General features: G+C 42.1%; 1 protein-coding gene across 1 annotated transcript in view; it reads left to right on the top strand.

The window, feature by feature from the left end:
• Nucleotides 1-17,481, top strand: part of fbxw4 (F-box and WD repeat domain containing 4) — a 65,024-nt gene that overhangs the window by 39,614 nt on the left and 7,929 nt on the right. Inside the window, exon 7 of the mRNA XM_085800939.1 lies at nucleotides 16,908-17,048. Coding sequence (XP_085657065.1) covers nucleotides 16,908-17,048 — 141 coding nt within the window. The remainder of the gene's footprint in view (nucleotides 1-16,907; nucleotides 17,049-17,481) is intronic.

Below are 17,481 nucleotides of genomic sequence, written 5' to 3'. Positions count from 1 at the left end.
CCAGATATTGAACACAGCAGATTATTATTAAATAGTTCAATTTCCCACAATTTCCCTCACTCAAACATCTCACTGAAGAATTTTAAAGAATTAAAGCAGCATCAAATGTGGAAAAAGTAAACATGCGACACCTGTTTTGTTATTTATCTTCATATCTTAAAAATAGGATCTTATTTATCTTGCTCAGAAAAAAATAATCATATACAAAACATGAAAAAACAGAATGCAATACATTATAGCATTTAATGTTAATCATATAGAATTTTTCCATAGTAAAATGTTTAAAATAAAACAGTGTTTAGTGTTTCCACACCTCTGTGGATAATTAAGCTGCTCTGTGGATAAAAAACCTGCTGAATGTCTTACACGTCTAACCAGCCCTCTGTATAATGTTCAGCACTGGTGTTTTTATAAAACTGATTCATAAGAGTCAGATTCAAGTGGGCACAGTTTTATTCATGTGGCTGCGCAAGTTATTTACAGTTTATTGTGTCAATGTTGAAGTTATTAAGTCATTAAGTCAGGCATTCGTTGCCACTGTTCATCAGTGATGCAGCCCTAGAGATAAGTGAGGACATTTCTTCCGTCCTGTTCTCACTCTGTAGACCAGCTGACTAACACACCAGCTCTGTGAGCCGCCCCTGCTGCTGTACTGTCACGTCTGAGTAAAGACTAAATGAAAACACACACCTCTGAATGAATCCATGCCTGAGAGACATGAGCTCTGAGTCAGCTGAGGCCTGTCAGTCATCTATCACAACAACAGCCCGACCTGTGAGGAGTGGAAGCAAAGACCAAAACATGACCCCTAACTGTCCAGAAATAATAATAATATCAGACACATAATTATCACAGTGATTAATGTAATGTTATGTAGTGTTATAGTTAGTTATAGTCAGTATAGAAGCGTTTCTTCTCCAATCTCTCTCTTAAAGGGATACGCCAACATTTTTTTTTTGTGTCTTGCCTCACTCCCGAGTCCATGACCAGCAGATAGACACCATCCTTTCCACTGTGTGTGCAGTAACAAGGGAGATACGGGCAGAGCTGGTGCACCGCTAATTAGCTTAGCTCAAACACTGGAAGTGTATAGGTAGTGTTAGCCTGCCTCCACCTAAAGTCATCAGAGAAACTCTTCAGCAACTCTAAACGGAAACCGGCGGGCCGATCTTCGTCTCAGAGCTGACAAAACTCTCCGGTAAGGCATCTTGAGCGGTCAAATGCCGCTAACGGGACGAGATCAGTCAAAACGGAGGGTTCAAGCAAAGACACTTTATTTTGGTTCAAGCTAGCTACATTCAGGGTAGGTTAGCTTCCTATTTCAAAGTAAAAGCACAAATTCTATCATAATGGTTTTCTGTATGTAAAGGGCAACGAGTGTTTTTTTTTTCTGAAAGTAAGCGTCGCATTGGTCATAACGGCTAGCTTGAGTAGCGCTGAATTCATCCGAACAAATTTGTAAACAGCTGGTATTTAGACAAATTAACGACACACTGCTGATCTAAACGGCTACTTTCTCACCTAAACATGTTTGAAATGTGGATAAAGTGATATATTTACAGAGTTTAGAGCTAAAATGAAATCAGCTTCTGACTGCTGATTTCAGCTCAGGTAGGAGGCAGGCCAACACTACCTATACACTTCCAGCATTTGAGTTCCAACCTGAGGGTGAAGGGTCTGTTCTTATCGTCATCAAACAGGTCGATAAATACAGGCACCTTCAGAGAGTCTCACACACACACACACACACACACACAATCCCTGCTGTGATTTCCCATCTGATAAGCAGCTGACAGCAGCATACCAGGCTGAGCGTGGCTGTAGCAGCTGGGTGCAGGGTGAGGGTGATCAGGGTGCATTGTTAGTGTTTACTGTTACTGTAGCATTTGGACCTGTGTGGGTGGGTGGGTGTACAAACAGTTGCCACAACCTGCACAGTGCTGTCCATCCAGACAGTGATCCTCCTCCATCCTCCATCTTTACCACTATAGACCGGAGGAAGTGAGAGCTTTTCCAATGCACAGCACCTGGTGAGATAAAGTGGATTTTTATCATTTAATGGCACACACTGACAGGTAAAAGTACCTGGACCTGGGGCGGTGCGTGGCGCAGTGGTTAAGGCGGCCGCCCCATGTAGAGGCTATAGTCCTCAACGCAGGCATCCCCGGTTCGATTCCCACATCGGGCAGACCTTTCCTGCATGTCGTTCCCCCTCTCTCTGCCTCCCCCTTTCCTGTCTATCTCACTATGTGCTATCAAATAAACACTATGTGCTATCAAATAAAAAGGCAAAAACGCCAAAAAAAAATATATAAAAAATATATATAATATATAAATAAAAGTACTATATAAATAAAGTACTATATAGATATAATATATAAATAAAAGTACCTGGACCTGAACTGAAATGAACGATCCTCCTGTAATTTGCAGTTATCTGCCCCACTAAACAAAGTACATAGACATCCAAACCTCCTGACCCTGTGACCGCTCATGATGAGACTCTGGGTTCCAGGGATCTAGCTGCGCCTCCATCACAGTTTTGCAGTGTTTTTTTTTTTTAAAAGACTGCAAAACACAGTTGTGATGGTTGTGTGGTTTATGTTATGTCATTAAACCAGGGTCTCCTCGTCTCCTCTGCAACATAACAGATTTACATCTGCTAATTGTCAGGATGATTGAATCCATTGAATCAGCTGTCGTTATTCTTAAATCAAAGGTGATGAGGTCTGGTGAACATACTGACAGAAAGACAAACCTTTTATGCAGCTGTGTCTTTGAATGTCTCGTGACTGCTACTAATCAGTTCAAGTCACTTTAGCAATGTATGCTGTCAAATTCAGTGAAAAACAACCTAATGCATTTGTCCTGTTCGTCGCGCCTCCTTCTACGATTTGGGATATTCAATGTTTTAGGCGAGACCGAGCCTTGTGTGTGTGTGTGTGTGTGTGTGTGTGTGTGTGTGTGTGTGTGTCTCCGACGTTTGATTGACGGATGACGGATCCAATAGCATTGGCTGATGAATCATGAGCAACATGACGCATAATCCGTGCACCTGCATTATCCAATGCGAAAAAAAACTACCACACTTTCACCTCAGATTTACTCTAAAATAAAATTTTGCGCAAAGTTTGGGCTACATCGTCTGATAGATGAGTTATTACACTAATGTTAAGACTCACAGTGGGCTCAAATTAAATTTTCTTTTCTGAATACCTTTAAGCACCTGTTCTGGGATACACAGTGACGGCCCGCCCAGGCTGACCTCCGCTGTCCTTTCCACTCCTTTCACCCACATTTCAGTAGCTGACCCGTCCTGAGAGACAGTGTCGGCCCTGCACAGTCCTAGAGCGCCAATGTCACTTAATGCTCCAGCCCAGTCTTAGTTTAGTTCAGTTTATTTGTTTCATTCATTGAAAAAAAGAAAATAAAACAGTTCAATGCGAAAAATTAAAGCCGCAAGCGGCGATGATCGGGCCCTCGCTCCCCCATGCCACTGCGGGGGCCAGAGGCAGGCGGGGGCTGTGGTGTGTGAAGAGAGAAGGGAGAGAAAGTCTGGTAGGTGTAAAAAAAAATGTTTCATTCATCCAGCAGGGGGCATTAACCAGATGTGGCCAAATATGGGCTGGTTCATTCAGGGGTGGACCGTCATCTCACATGTGAATTTTCAAGGAAATCGGACAATGTCGATGTAAATTACAGCACTTCCTGTTGAGGGCGGGACTGTTGTCATGTACATACAGTTTGAAGCAGTTTGGATGAAGTATGTGGGAGAGAGAGCTGCTTGAATATGCATGGCGATGGTTCCAATATGGCGGCGTGTAGCGCCCACGCCCTTTGACCTGCAGAGAACAACATCTGATCAGCATGGTCTGTGGGTGATCTGTAAACAATTTGAAGTCGATTGGATAAAATCCTTAGGAGGGGGTGGAGTAATAACGTAACTAATCATTTTTTTTAATCAAATCAAAACAAAACAGTAATGTGATTACTTTTAAAAGGAGTCATTTATTTGCTGATTTATTACTTTTCCAAAGTAACTTGCCCAACACTGCTCACGGGTGCTGGATAAAACCACATGAACTTCACATGTGAAAAATTTTACACATGGGAATCATGTTATTTTATTTTGTGATAATTGGACCACATGTGATCACATGTGACCACATGTGGAAAATGGGTTCACATGGGAATTCACATGTGATTCATATACAATTGGGCCAAAATCACATGATTCCCATGTGTAAAATTTTTCACATGTGAAGTTCATGTGTTTTTTCTGTAAGGGATGGGTTGAGCAGGAGTCTGTGTGAGTCCGTCCACTTGTTCCAAATCAAAGTAAAACGTTAGAGCGCTGTGTGGAGCAGTGGGTTGAGCAGGGGCCCCATATGCAGAGGCTATGGTCCTCGCTGCAGCCGGCCCTGGTTCGAATCCCGCATCAGACGGCCCTTTGCTGCATGTCATCTCCCCTCTCTCTGCCGCCTCCCCATTTCCTGTCTCTCTCAACTGTGCTGTCATATAAAGGCAAAACATGTTGTCATGGAGGCCACTGATGTAACTTGGTTGGTTAGTGTTCCTGGTCGTTAGATGACTGAGAGTCTGCACAGGGACACAGAGTCAGAGAGTGTGTTTATGGAGCTGCTTTAGCTGCGCTCATATCTGTATGTTAAAGGAGTCATCACCTGGTTTTTTATGTATCCAATCCCCCTTAAATTGCTTTGAATCAGTTCTTAAAACTTAATGGAAACATTTTTTTTTTTTAAATTCAAACATAGAGCTTGTTCTGACACTTTTTCATATGGCAACTTTCTCTCGTGAGAGTAGGCGCGAGGTTTTGACTGGTCCGGATGTTCATTGTATTAATATGTAATGAGGCGCGCATTGATTGGACGCAGGGAGGACAGAGCCGCGGCTGGCCCTGTGGGCTACATGCAGGCTGTATTGGAAACCGCATACTATGCTGCTCTGTCGTGTACCGTAACCATGTTATAACTTCATAAAATAAAACAAAATTGTATCGGTTCATTGTAAAACATGTATTTATTGATGCAGATGTGGTGATTTGTGTACGTAGGCTACAGAGCCCCGGTGCAAAGCTGCTGCTGCTCTGTGTGAAGCTTCACTTTTCATTCAAACAAACTAATACGACTGCCACAATTGTTAGATTTCATCAATGAGACAAACATTTATCTCCTGAAAAGAATTTAACCAGTCGGCGGTAAACCTCTACAAACCTGCGGGTAAGTTAATTAACGACCGTTTCCTCCGCGGGCATGACAACGTAGTTTGACCGGTTAACAAGCAGCTGCAGGCGGGTTGCTGACGAGTCGCTCTCCGCTCCTCTGCCTCGCTGGAGCTGCGCTTCTCCCAACGCGGAGAAAACTTTAAACAGCCGTCATTCGGATAAACTAACCGCACATTGGGGATCTAAACCCTTACTTTCTCGCATGAAAAATTATTAAAACTTAATAAAGTGACGAAATAACAGCGCTACAGTGGAAAATAAAACAACCCGTAATGGCGGCGCGGCAGAAGTCGGGGTGGTGGAAGAGAGGTGTGTTTATGAAAGCAGGCGCCGCGGTGACGTCACCGTAGGCGCAGAATCAAAATCTCGTAATGTTGTGGTGCGCAGCCTCATGAGCTACTCTGGCTTAAACAAAGAGCCCAAATCAAAAAACTCAGCCACTTTCAAACCCCAGGTTTTCAGGCAAGTTTCCACTGAGGTCCAACACCAGTATACATGTTTTAACAAGGAAAAATGCGATTTCTGGGTGATGACTCCTTTAAAGGACAATTCCGGGCAAATTCAACTCGGGGGTGCAATTTCCTAACATTTTAGGTCTAAAAGAAGGAATCTGAAGATTTTCAGTTTAATTGCTCCTGTTTTGCGGTAGTTGTGTCTGTCCGCGCATCGCCACGGCAGCAATGAATGGAAGCGGATTGAAATTCTGCTGCTTAGCCTGTTTACATCCCTCAAAGCCACAATTTTTTTCCACAGACAGCGTCAGATGGAGACTCAAACATGCACCCAGAAGTTTATTTACTTCAAGCAAGCCGACATGTTTGTAAAACTAGATCTAATTCAAAGTCTTCCGGAGTCTCGCGCGAGACCCAAGTTGCCGTGCTCGGTGTGTTCAGGTGCAGTTGGAGCTACCGTTTGTGTCATAAACACAGGAATATCAACTCTTGGCTTGCTTCAAGTAAAAAATACTTCTGGGTGCATGTTTGAGTCTCCATCTGACGCTGTCTGCGGAAAAACATTGTGGCTTTGAGGGCTGTAAACAGCCTAAGCAGCGGAACTTGCATCCGCTCCCATTCATTGCTGCCGTGGCGATGCGGGGACAGACACAACTACCGCAAAACAGGAGACATTAAACTGAATTAAAACTTCTTTTAGACCTAAAATGTTAGGAACATACACCCCCGAGTTGAATTTGCCCAGAAATGTCCTTTAAGGTCTCAGGTGTGAGGTGTCATAACTTGCATGTACTTGTAAACACGGCACCACCCCCTGCCCCCAGTTCCAGTAACACACACTGCATATGCTGCATACACTGCTTAAACACACGCGCACGCATTGTCCGACCCCACTCGCCAGCATCACCTTCACACCCCCGTGCATTAGCACCACCGCATCTCCCTTTGATTCCAGACCCATCTGAGCCAAAACATCATCATCATCAACAACAAGACACTGTTACACCTGCAGCGCCAAACAACAGGTAGATCACAGGTAGGAGACCGCAGGCTTCCAGGAAGGCTTCCAGCACTCACTTCCTGTCTGTGGAAAATAGTGGTGCCACTGTCAGACAGGGTTTTCAGCTGGAGGGGCAGACAGAGGTCACTGTTCTCTCATCACCCTTCATCTCAAGAGATCACATCAAAGGAGAGAAGATGTTTTTTTTGTCATGTTTCACACTAGGTGTTTATCAGATCAGGAGGGATGCTGCGATTACAAACTAGAATAGGTTTTAGACTGTGACTTCAGCTGCTGTAGGAACCACTGCAACTTCAGTTTTAAAACATGTTTAGTTTTAGTTAGCCATAAACTGTCAGCTGTGGTCTGCTTTAAGTGCTCTCTGCAAGCATTAAGGGTCATTAACACCCCACAATGACATGACAGGAACACGTGTCTTCATGGTAGTTGGAAAGATGCCGCTCAGAAAAACTGCCACATGTAAAAAAAATCAGCATAATAATAATGAGTTTGATGAGGGAAACCAAGAAATCCCATTAGCCTCTGTAGCATATCTCTGAGCAGCTCGCGCCTCTGCTCCGCCGTTCTAAAAATAGCTTGCACCGACAATTAAAGGTAACAACCTACTGCTATGACTATAGGGATTATGGCAATGGGCCAATTTGCCAAAATGTTGAACTATCCCTTTAAAGAAATAATAATCATGCATTTATAGAGCACTTTTTATATAAAAGATGTAGCTCAAAGTGTTTTACAATAAATAACACATTGAAATTAAATTAGGATGGAAAATGAAAACAGACAGAAGAGTAAAATATGAGAAAACTGATTAAAAGTCAAGTTATATAAATTGGTTTCTTATTAGAATACTGAATGAAAGGGGGGGGGGGGGGTGGAGGGGGAGGGGGGGGCACTGCCTATTGTCTTAATCTGCCATGTAGGCCAGTCTCATCCCATTAGAGCTTTAACAACATCCACTCTAATAGATAGTAACTCTCTTCTTCTCTTATAGTTTGACGTCCAGCAGCACTGAATTAAATGGAGTGTGCAACAATCAGATCTATTTCAAATCAAGACAAGAATACGTTTTTCAGGAGCTGATTGTATATATTATAATATATTTATTTCCTTAATGATAAAAATGATTTTTTTGATTTTTTTATTATTTTTTTTTTTTTTTAAACTGTCATATTGGTGAAGACAAAGAACAACACTATGACAAACAGACAAGCTCATCCTTCATTAAAACATATAAGAAATTGACAGTGTCACTTCTAACAGCACCGTCACCACCACCATGGAAGTAATGAGACACATTTGTACAAAATGAACACACACACTCATATACATAACAAACTCCAGTAACATCAATATAAAAATACACAATGATACTTCAGACAGCTCATGCACATGATCACCAGGGCAATAATGGACCAAAAGTACATTGTAAAAAGCAACAGTGTCACCTGTTTTTGTTTTTTTTGTTGTTGTTGTTTTTTTTTACATTTTTTTGCTTCTTTGGGATTCCCTTCCATGTGCGTCTGTCTGCTTGTTAACTGTATTCTTTGTGTATTGTGTTTTTCTTCGTATATTAATAAAACATCTGAATCTGAAAAAAAAGTAGAAAGAAAAATAAAGCTTCTCTCCATGTGTTTGAAGCAAACTGCTCCAAGTGTCCCTCAAACTAAATTCCCACATCCTCAAAAATCAGCCAATACAAATATATCAACTATGACGACTATAAAACGATTTTTATTTCATTTAAAAAATCATAATCTCAACATTGGTCTCTATAAAATCGCATTAATTAATTTTCCTTCATCAGTAGAATCATTTCTTTTCCCCTCGACACCAACAGATGAACTGCAGGTTAAAAAACCTGGTATGGTAACACCTAGAAGAAATGGGAGGGGGGCGGGTGAGGGGGAGGGAGGCAGCTCCCATTGAACTCTGGGGGGGGGGGGGGGATTTTAATTTCACTTAACACTTTCTCTTCTTCCATCCGTTGTGATTAATTCTGTCTTCTTTTTTTCTCCTCTCCCCCCTCTCGGTGGCACAAAGGCGTCTTATGATCAGCCATATAGAGTTGGATCCCACACAAGTGGCGCCATCGGAGCAGCACCCCAACTTTTCACACTGTCTCCGCTCATGGCTAAACACAGAGGGGAGGGAGAAGGGAAAAAAATAAAAAAGCATCAAAGAGTAAAAGGAGCCTGACCATCACTCCCAACTCCCAAGATTCCCCTCTGTTCCTTCAGAAAGGGAGCCCTCCTTTTTTTTTTTTTTTTTTACAATCAAATAGCCAGGCGAGGATTCCTGACATTCCTGACACTGAAAGGAGCGGGGTTAAATGTCTGCATTGGGCTGGACTCTCTGTTATACAAATTGCAGCTGTATTGTCTTTGCAGCGAGCGCGTGTATGTGACATTTTGAAGGTGGTCATTGTTGATGGGTCCCAGCAGTCCGTCCCCCCCCCCCCCCTCCTCCTCCTCCTCCTCTTTCTGGCTGTGTCTGCCAGGAAAGGCTGACATTCCTGCTGCGGTGAGCTCGGGGAGGTGCGGGGTGAGGGGGGGGTGAGGCGGGTGGATGTGCAGCAGGTTGCGTGGCTCCCCTCTGTTTGTTTTAGCCAGTAAAAACCTCCGCGGGGTTCCTTTTCTCTACCTGTCTGATGGCTTTTGACGAGAGGGCCCGTTTCCCAGTGCGTCCCCAGGCTCCTGTTTAGAGCTTAGACTTAACTTTACAAGAGCCTCCAACCACTTCTGTCACAAAACACACACACACACACTGCTTTTCTTTAGCTGTCCCCACACTAAAGGATAATGCCCTTAGCTTCTTCTATTTTTTTTTTCAACATTGTCAATTCATTAATGATTCCTTTCACAATTTGTGTGTGTGTGTGTGGCCCCTAAAGCCAACCTGACTCCTGCAGTGAGACCAGACAGGCTTAAACCAGGACTTAGACCCTGTGTGTCACACAGCCAGTGGCCCCCCTCATAACAATCACTAAGTCTGTGCCCCCCCCAGGACCACCAGTCTACCCATCTCACAAAGTAGCTGCCACGCTGCGGCTCGGACCGCGTCGTACTCAAACTGAAAAATGATTTCTCTTAAAAATCAACGATTTCCCTTTGAGTATCTGTCGTTTTTATCAAAGGTTTTATTAGGGGTCAGTGTCGTAAAGGTCGAGGTCAGCACCTGCTTGTGTAGTTCGGTTATTTCTGTTATGGTTGAATTAATTAAAGGAATTCCTCCCATCTAGCGTCCACAGAACAGCAGCTTTATAAACAACAAACTGTAAATCAGTTTGTTTTTTTGTATACACTCCTATAGCTACAAGTGCAAAAGAAAATACTGCAGCTACTGTTCATTAAACAATTAGGGAGGAAAACGACTACAGGCCTCATCACCATCACAGTCCTGCTCACTCACAGTTTTTGTTTTTCCTGGTTGGTTGTTGCTGTTGTTGGTTGTTGTTGTGCGCGACATAAAGCTTTTTTTAAATTTTTTTTTTTTTTTAAATTGCCGGCAGCCCGGACACACTGCCCGGCCCGCAGCAGCAGAGCTTCACAGGCGCTTGGCTGGTGTTGCAGGCAGCAGCTTCTCTCTCCGCGCCGGTCAAACATCGACCCGTCTGTAGGCTACTCGGTTTTCCACACACACAGGTCTGTCTCTAGCGCTGTATGTATGGATGTGTGTCTTGTGTGCAGACGCAACTGACAAAGATTTATAGACGGACAAGCAAACATTTATTTTATTTTGAAAATTGACCGGATTCTCTCGCCTTTTCTGTGCCCGACTTCCTGTCTGGTACGAGATCGTTCTATCCACCATCCCGTGGTTACCTACCGTCACGCTGCCACTGAAGGTAAAAACATGGAGACACCACATGGCAGCAGCACCGAGCTTACCCGCTCCATGGAGATATGAATGATATGAACGGCTCATTCAGAGCTGAAAGGAACACTTCACTTTGTTGATGGGGGGATTACTGATTCATGAAAAACAGACTTTTGAATGAAATAATCGATTTTAGTGAATAGATAACAGGAGAAGTTACACAATGTCCCTTTAATATGGTTCAATACAGCACAAAACAAGATCAAGTGCAACACCACTAAAATGTTAAAGGATTCAATGTTGTGCCATCTTACAATGTTAATGTTGCTTTATATTGAAGTGTAGAGTGAAGAGTATTCACTCCTATGTATAATTAAAAACAAACCTCAAAAGTCGCTGCAACACATTTGATCCCACTTGAAGTTAAAAGTGCATGAATCAGGTTATATAAGAACCTGTGAAGCAGAGCTTCCTCATGTCTGTCTGGGTCGTGACTCATCTCTGATGCAGCATGGAACAAGAAAGAAACCGGGCGAGGGTTGGGAGGGTGAGCATCAGGGTGGGAGGAAAAATTCTGTACAGCATAGTATCACAATGTTTTTGCATGGCAATATTGTATCGATATAGAATAGAAAATACTTTATTATTCCCTAGGAGGGAAATTCAGATCGTCCAGCAGCTTACATAACAATGGTATGGTATAAATGATATAAATTGATGTTAAAAGTAAATGTGTTTAACCTAATACTGATGCCAAGTATCAATCTGAACAGACTAAGACATTTGGAGACATCATTTAGAGTTGAAAAAAGCTAATCAACAGAAATATATCGCAGCATATTGCTGATTGATACTATAAATATGGCAATAATATCATATTGAGCCACAGGTTTGGTGATAATAATAATCGTATTGCACGGCCTCTGGCGATTACCACCTCGTGCTGAGTGGGACAGAAGGTGACCTGGGGTTCTGACTGGCACTATTAACAGTTTCAACAAATTTGCTTTGAAAACCAGAGATCTTTCTGTCCTGGCGAACCGATGTTTCATTGGCTGATCAGACAGTGAGAAAGACACTGCATAAAGTCAACATCTATGGATGTGTACAAGAACAACAAACCTTCAACATTTTAGGCTTTAAAAAGAGGTTATAAGCTCCTTGTATGTGAAGAACTAATTGACATAATTCTCATTCGACTTTAGTGAAAAACAAATAGAACTGTGTTGCAGTGTTTCTCAATGACTTGGATGCAGTTGAAGCTGGAAATGGACAGGATTTTCCATTATTGTAATATTTTAGTGATAATAGCCAGAGGTGGTGGATTTAGGTTTGTTATAAACAGTATTTTAATTCTTCTAATATTTAGTTTGTCTGTTCCTCATCAGGCTGGTATCTGACTTGATTTATAAGTCACATGACCAACTCATTGAAGTCTAGGAACTAGGGCTGGCAATTGATTTAAAAAAGAGAGACAGGAGCAGTCTGGTAACCATGGTGACCATCTGAGATGTAACTGATAATACCTCACTGTGCTCAAACACACTGTCATGCAGTAGGTCAGAGTTGAGACATGAAGCCGGTCTTTAAACTGTGAGGAAAGTTTCCAAACAGTTTGGTTGCAGACACTCCCCCCTCACTAGAGGCAGTCCATCCTCACCCAGGTGATAGTCACCCCCCACCTGGACCTGCAGCTGGTCCACTATGGTCTGTCTGACGCCACTCTGCTTTGGTCGCTGTATCAGCTCTCTGTTGCAATATTTATTGTCATGGGAAATGCTCTTCTTATAGAAGCAGCAGCACAGTGCACTTCTTTAACTGCAACAACTCAAAATCTTACCAAGACAATTTGTCTTATTTCTCTCAAAATGTCATTTCTAGTCAAAACAAATCTCATTATACTTAAAGCAGATATCAGTGGCACGGCCGTTTCGGCTAATGCTGTGTTCAAGGCAGGCTTTTGAAACCGTAAGTTACAGCTTCAAGTCACAACTACGACTTGGTAGCGTTCCAGGTAACCCGTAGCTCGTGTTTTTACCGTCCTGTTGTCTGTGAAAGTTCCCTATAACGGCCACTCGTAACTTCCGACCCGTGAACTCGTACCAGATCAAACTGGTATGACTTCACAGGAAGGAAAAACACAAAGTACGAGTTTCCTTGAACGCACCATGAGTTAGCAGCCCCCGCCCTTGTCAGGCATCAATTGGTCCTCGTGCTACGTCACCACATTCACGCGCATCCCTTGGCTGCACACACAGCCCTTCATGCCGTTCTCTCCCCTCATTGGATAACACTTGTATCCCACAAGGAAAATTTTCTCCTCGGGTTACAGCAGAGCAGAGTGACGGAGAGACTCGTGTTTAGGCTGAAATACTTCATATAAGTGATTGCTGACGGAAAATAGGACTATTTAGGACTTATATTAACAAAAACATTCCACTGATATCTGCTTTAAAATAAGACTCATCATATTAAAACTAGCTCATTTTTAGACACTTTTTACTTCTTTCAAACACATTTTCACTTGACATAAGTTGAAAAATCTGATAGTGGAGCAAGTTTTTCTTTCTTATTACAAGCACAAAAAGCTTGCTTTCACTGGCAGATTACTTATTTCAAGTGAAATTTTGTTTGAAACAAGAGAAAATTATCTAAAAACAGGTTAATTTTTAGTTGATGAGTCTTATTTTAGGTGGAAAGAGGTTAAGTTTTGACTAGAAATTAGACATTTTTTACAAGAAATAAGACAAATATTATTTTTGCAGTGCTCTATGGCTCTGCTATTAGAATTACATTTTAATATTTCTTTAGTGGTTGTTGTGGAGCAGGATAGCGGCGTTGCAGATCCTCCCCTGCTCAGCTGTACCACCTGGGTGATGTCTTTTGCAGGGGGACTAACTGTCCCATGAGTCCCTTTCTTGTCTATTATTAGTGACCTTTAAACCTCACACTTTCCCAAATGTTAGCTCAGCCTCAGCAGCAGCACACCATGGTAGTAAACCTGCCACAGAAATGCTCCGGCACATCTTGGTATGGTATGGTTCTGTCCAGGTGTATGATTCTATATTCTGTGCCTATGGATGCAGTACACTCTGAAATAAGTATAGATGAATTAGTCTGTTCGACTGATAAAACCTTAGGAAAAAATGTAAAACTGCTTTGTACCAACATGTTTATTTCTACTGCTTTTACCATGGGAGTCTATGGGGATAATGGACTTCACGGTTACTTGATTTCATGATTAACCACGGTATTAAACACCACGGTTAATTAATCATAAAGTCAATACCGTCACTTTACAAAAAAGATTATGCCGGAACCACAACTCCCACAGAATGAAAACAAAGTTACACAACAACCGTTACCGCTCGTGTAACGTTGTTTTTGTTCCGTGCGAGTTGCAGAACAGAGGCGTGAGTGGTAAAGTGTGGCAGAGGAAGACTTATTCCGTCCAAACAAACTGTCGATGACAGCCTGTAAAACATGCTGCAAAAATTATTTAAAATTTGTATATTTTGACTATATTTGATTTTACACATTCATGGAGCTGTGAAATGAATTAATGCATAGTAATCATGATAATACAGTGATTATTTCTCTGATAGTAAATAACAAAGATAATCTATAATTGCGACATCCCTGATGGGGATCGACTCACTTGTGGAGTTAGACTCTAGTGGTCGTTAGAGGAACTGCGGTTTTTGACACTTCAGTGGTAGATGCAATTTTTCAGCCCAGAGATGAAGAACAATTTATACAGTTTACACACTTATACACTGTTCATCTCTTAAATGATTCAACGATTTGGTGAAAACGAAGTAGAAAAATACCTGACTCACCCTGAATAAAAAAGAATTAGACTGAATATGAACACAAAAACACGTCACTTGAGACAATAAGACGTTTAGTTTTCAATACAAATGAACCTTTACTATTATCTTTTATTTTATTATTCATGTTTGAGCGTAATATTTCTACAATAACAACTATGGCTAATGCCCTGGCTATGATGTGATCCACATGCAGTCGTCATTAGTGTATTTTCACTGATTCAGCCTTAACGACTGTAACACTAAGTGACAACCTGTGATTTTTACAGCCTATGGTCTGTGACGTTGCGTTCCCATGGTTATGACTCATTCAGTCAGCTATGTTTCAGTCAGGATCCTCCGGGGCCAGACTCAGGTATTTAACATCAGGGACCTGGACGTGTGCGGGGGGGAATGGGATGGTCAGACCAGAACGCTGCGCCGCGGCCCCGCTACGCTAACAGATACAGTCATTTTGACAGATTATACGCTTCCACCTCCATCCTGTAATCACATGCCGCCCATAAAAGTCAGTGACCTACCAATTTGAGAATCCCTGCTGTTTTGCACTGTGCACCAGCTCATCGCATGGTGCTATTACTGCTTTAAGATCCCCGCGCAGATGTCAGCTCCATTTTATGGAAGGCCAGCTTTTATTTTCCTCTCACATTTGTTACCTTTTTTTTTTTTAAGAAAAGAAAAAGAAAGAAAAACATAGAGTTAGATTGTAATCATGTTGTTTGAAGGATTTCAGGGGCTGGGGTTATGAATTGATGATCTCTTTTCAGTTGGAGTGCTAGTGCTGTGATGGAGACATCATTATTTAGTTATGAATGAACAGCCTCGCATCCCTTTGGCTTGAATGAGTTTCTTTTTGTGTGGCATGTGCTAAGCTGCTTGGTTTTAGTGGTAAGGGGAAAATGAGGGGTCACTACCCCACACAGACACAAACTCAGCCTCATCACAGACTCCCCATTGGCCCGGGCTTAGTCATGAGATCCTGGCAATGAGAGAGCTCTCACCCAATAAGGCGCCCTGTGGGGAAAGCCCTGGTCCAATAAGAAGGACCCCTGGGGTAAGGCTGGGGGATTACCAGCCCCGAGTCTACGGATTGAGCTCCAGGGCGAGGGAGGGGGCACGAGTCGAAGCACAGGGCTGCTCTGTCGCCAAGGCCAGCCGACTCCTTTAAATGGTTGCTACGGGGCAGGTATCAAACGTGCGAGAGTCGCACAGAGTCACGGTCATGGAGGGAATTAAATGGCAACAAAGAGACAGTTATTCTGCAATAATCCGCCCTGCTGAGTGCAAGTTATTCTCCAATAATCAAGAGGCGAGGAGCAAGCGGCACAGAGCTGTGATCACAAGAGCATGGTGTGCACTCACTTTCACACACACACACACACACACACACACACACACACACACATACATACATACACACACACACACACACACACACACACACACATACACACCACATCATTCCAGACAAACTTTATTTATCACTTGTACATACACAGTTTATGTGTTCCCAGTCCCACGCTCACAGTTGTACTCACTAATCCACACACAGTGACACACACAAAACTCCGGTGTTCATTTTTTTAGTGAAAGTTGGAATTTTTAACTTTAAATATTGCAACAAATAACAATCATGACAAAAATGATTATTGTAATAACATGGCATAATGATTCTTCTCTGTAATGTAAAAAAAAAGTTATTGTATTTTTAAAGCATCTGATTCAATGTGTGTGGTTCCACTCAGTGTGGTGGGACAGGCTGCAGGAATAGAAGCAGGAATGTAAATGATTTTATATATTCAGTGACACAATGTGAATTTGAATCAGTCTGATCAAGTTACTTGTCAGTTATTAGTCAGAAAGGAACATTTTTATTGTCATAAATAAAACATAAAAGTTTTCCCATTTGATTTTCAAAGGAGAATTAAATCTATATTTCCTATAGTGCTGAATATTTGTTCTAAATTTGTATTGATTAACTCACTTTAATCATTTGAAAATGAGATTGCAGTTTAAAGGTGAATGAAGCAGTCATTTTCAGTCAAATAATGATGTGACTGGTATATATTAATCTATGTAGTACTACCATGGGTCCCATAGTGGAAACTAGTTGGAATTCCAACAGGTTTCCAGAGGGCCTTTGTCTCAGTACATGTCACCAATTCTGTTTCACGTGATAAGCAGCTGATACTGTTTATCGGTCATCAAATTTTTTATTCCTTAATATTGACATCACTACATATTTAATGACTTTATTTCACTCCCATAAGAGGCAGTCACACTTGTGGGCACATATGATAATAGAAACATTATCTATCATCTGTCTGTAAAAGATTAGAGCAAACATTAGGGTGATCAATTAATTCTGATGCTGCAGCTCGGGCAGTGTGAGGGATGTTCTTCATAACATGGCTGAAGAGATGGAAAAAAAAATCTGTTGAAATAATTTGGTCACTTTTATTCTTTTGTTGTCAACACTTCAAATGTCATGAGATTACTGGTGAAAACAAGCTTCTTCTTCTCTCCTCCTCCTCCTCCTCCAGGTTGGAGTGTGTGTGCAGCCTGGGCTCAGAGTTCCGCCGCGGGGCCGGTGTGTTAGACATGGTGTTTGAGTCTCCGTTCCAGCTCCTCACCTGCGGCTACGACACCTTCATCCGACTGTGGGACCTGCGGCTCAGCCCACGGTACGGCCACACATCTCCACACATCTCCAACTATTAGTGCTCCACACTATTTTATTATGCAGCCATTAGTACATACGCACGTTATTGTACAATATCTCTGTTTAACCAGTGGTCCTAATACACTCTCAGCTACAGTGAGTGGTTAAATAGTGACACCTACAGTGCTTCAGACTTTGCAGCTGTAGCCACATGATTGATGTTGCAATTGTAGGTGAAGCAGTTGAAGCTTTAGCATTTGACCTGAGCTTATATATAATCAATGAAATCATATGAGTTTGAGTTTGTGATGTAAGCCCTGCAGGCTGCTGAAGTAGTCAGGTGCAGCGGGGGAAAGCAGCATTTCTGAAATCCTGAGCGAGTCAACACTCAAACATTTACAGATACTAACTAAATAGGTTTTCATCTGACAGTTTTAATGAAAACCTCCGTGCAG

Source organism: Trachurus japonicus, chromosome 15 (assembly GCF_045865225.1).
Source record: "Trachurus japonicus isolate A0001 chromosome 15, Traja_1.0".
NCBI lineage: Eukaryota > Metazoa > Chordata > Actinopteri > Carangiformes > Carangidae > Trachurus > Trachurus japonicus.
The sequence above is the reverse complement of the archived record's forward strand: the minus strand, read 5'-3'. Positions and strand labels throughout refer to the sequence as shown.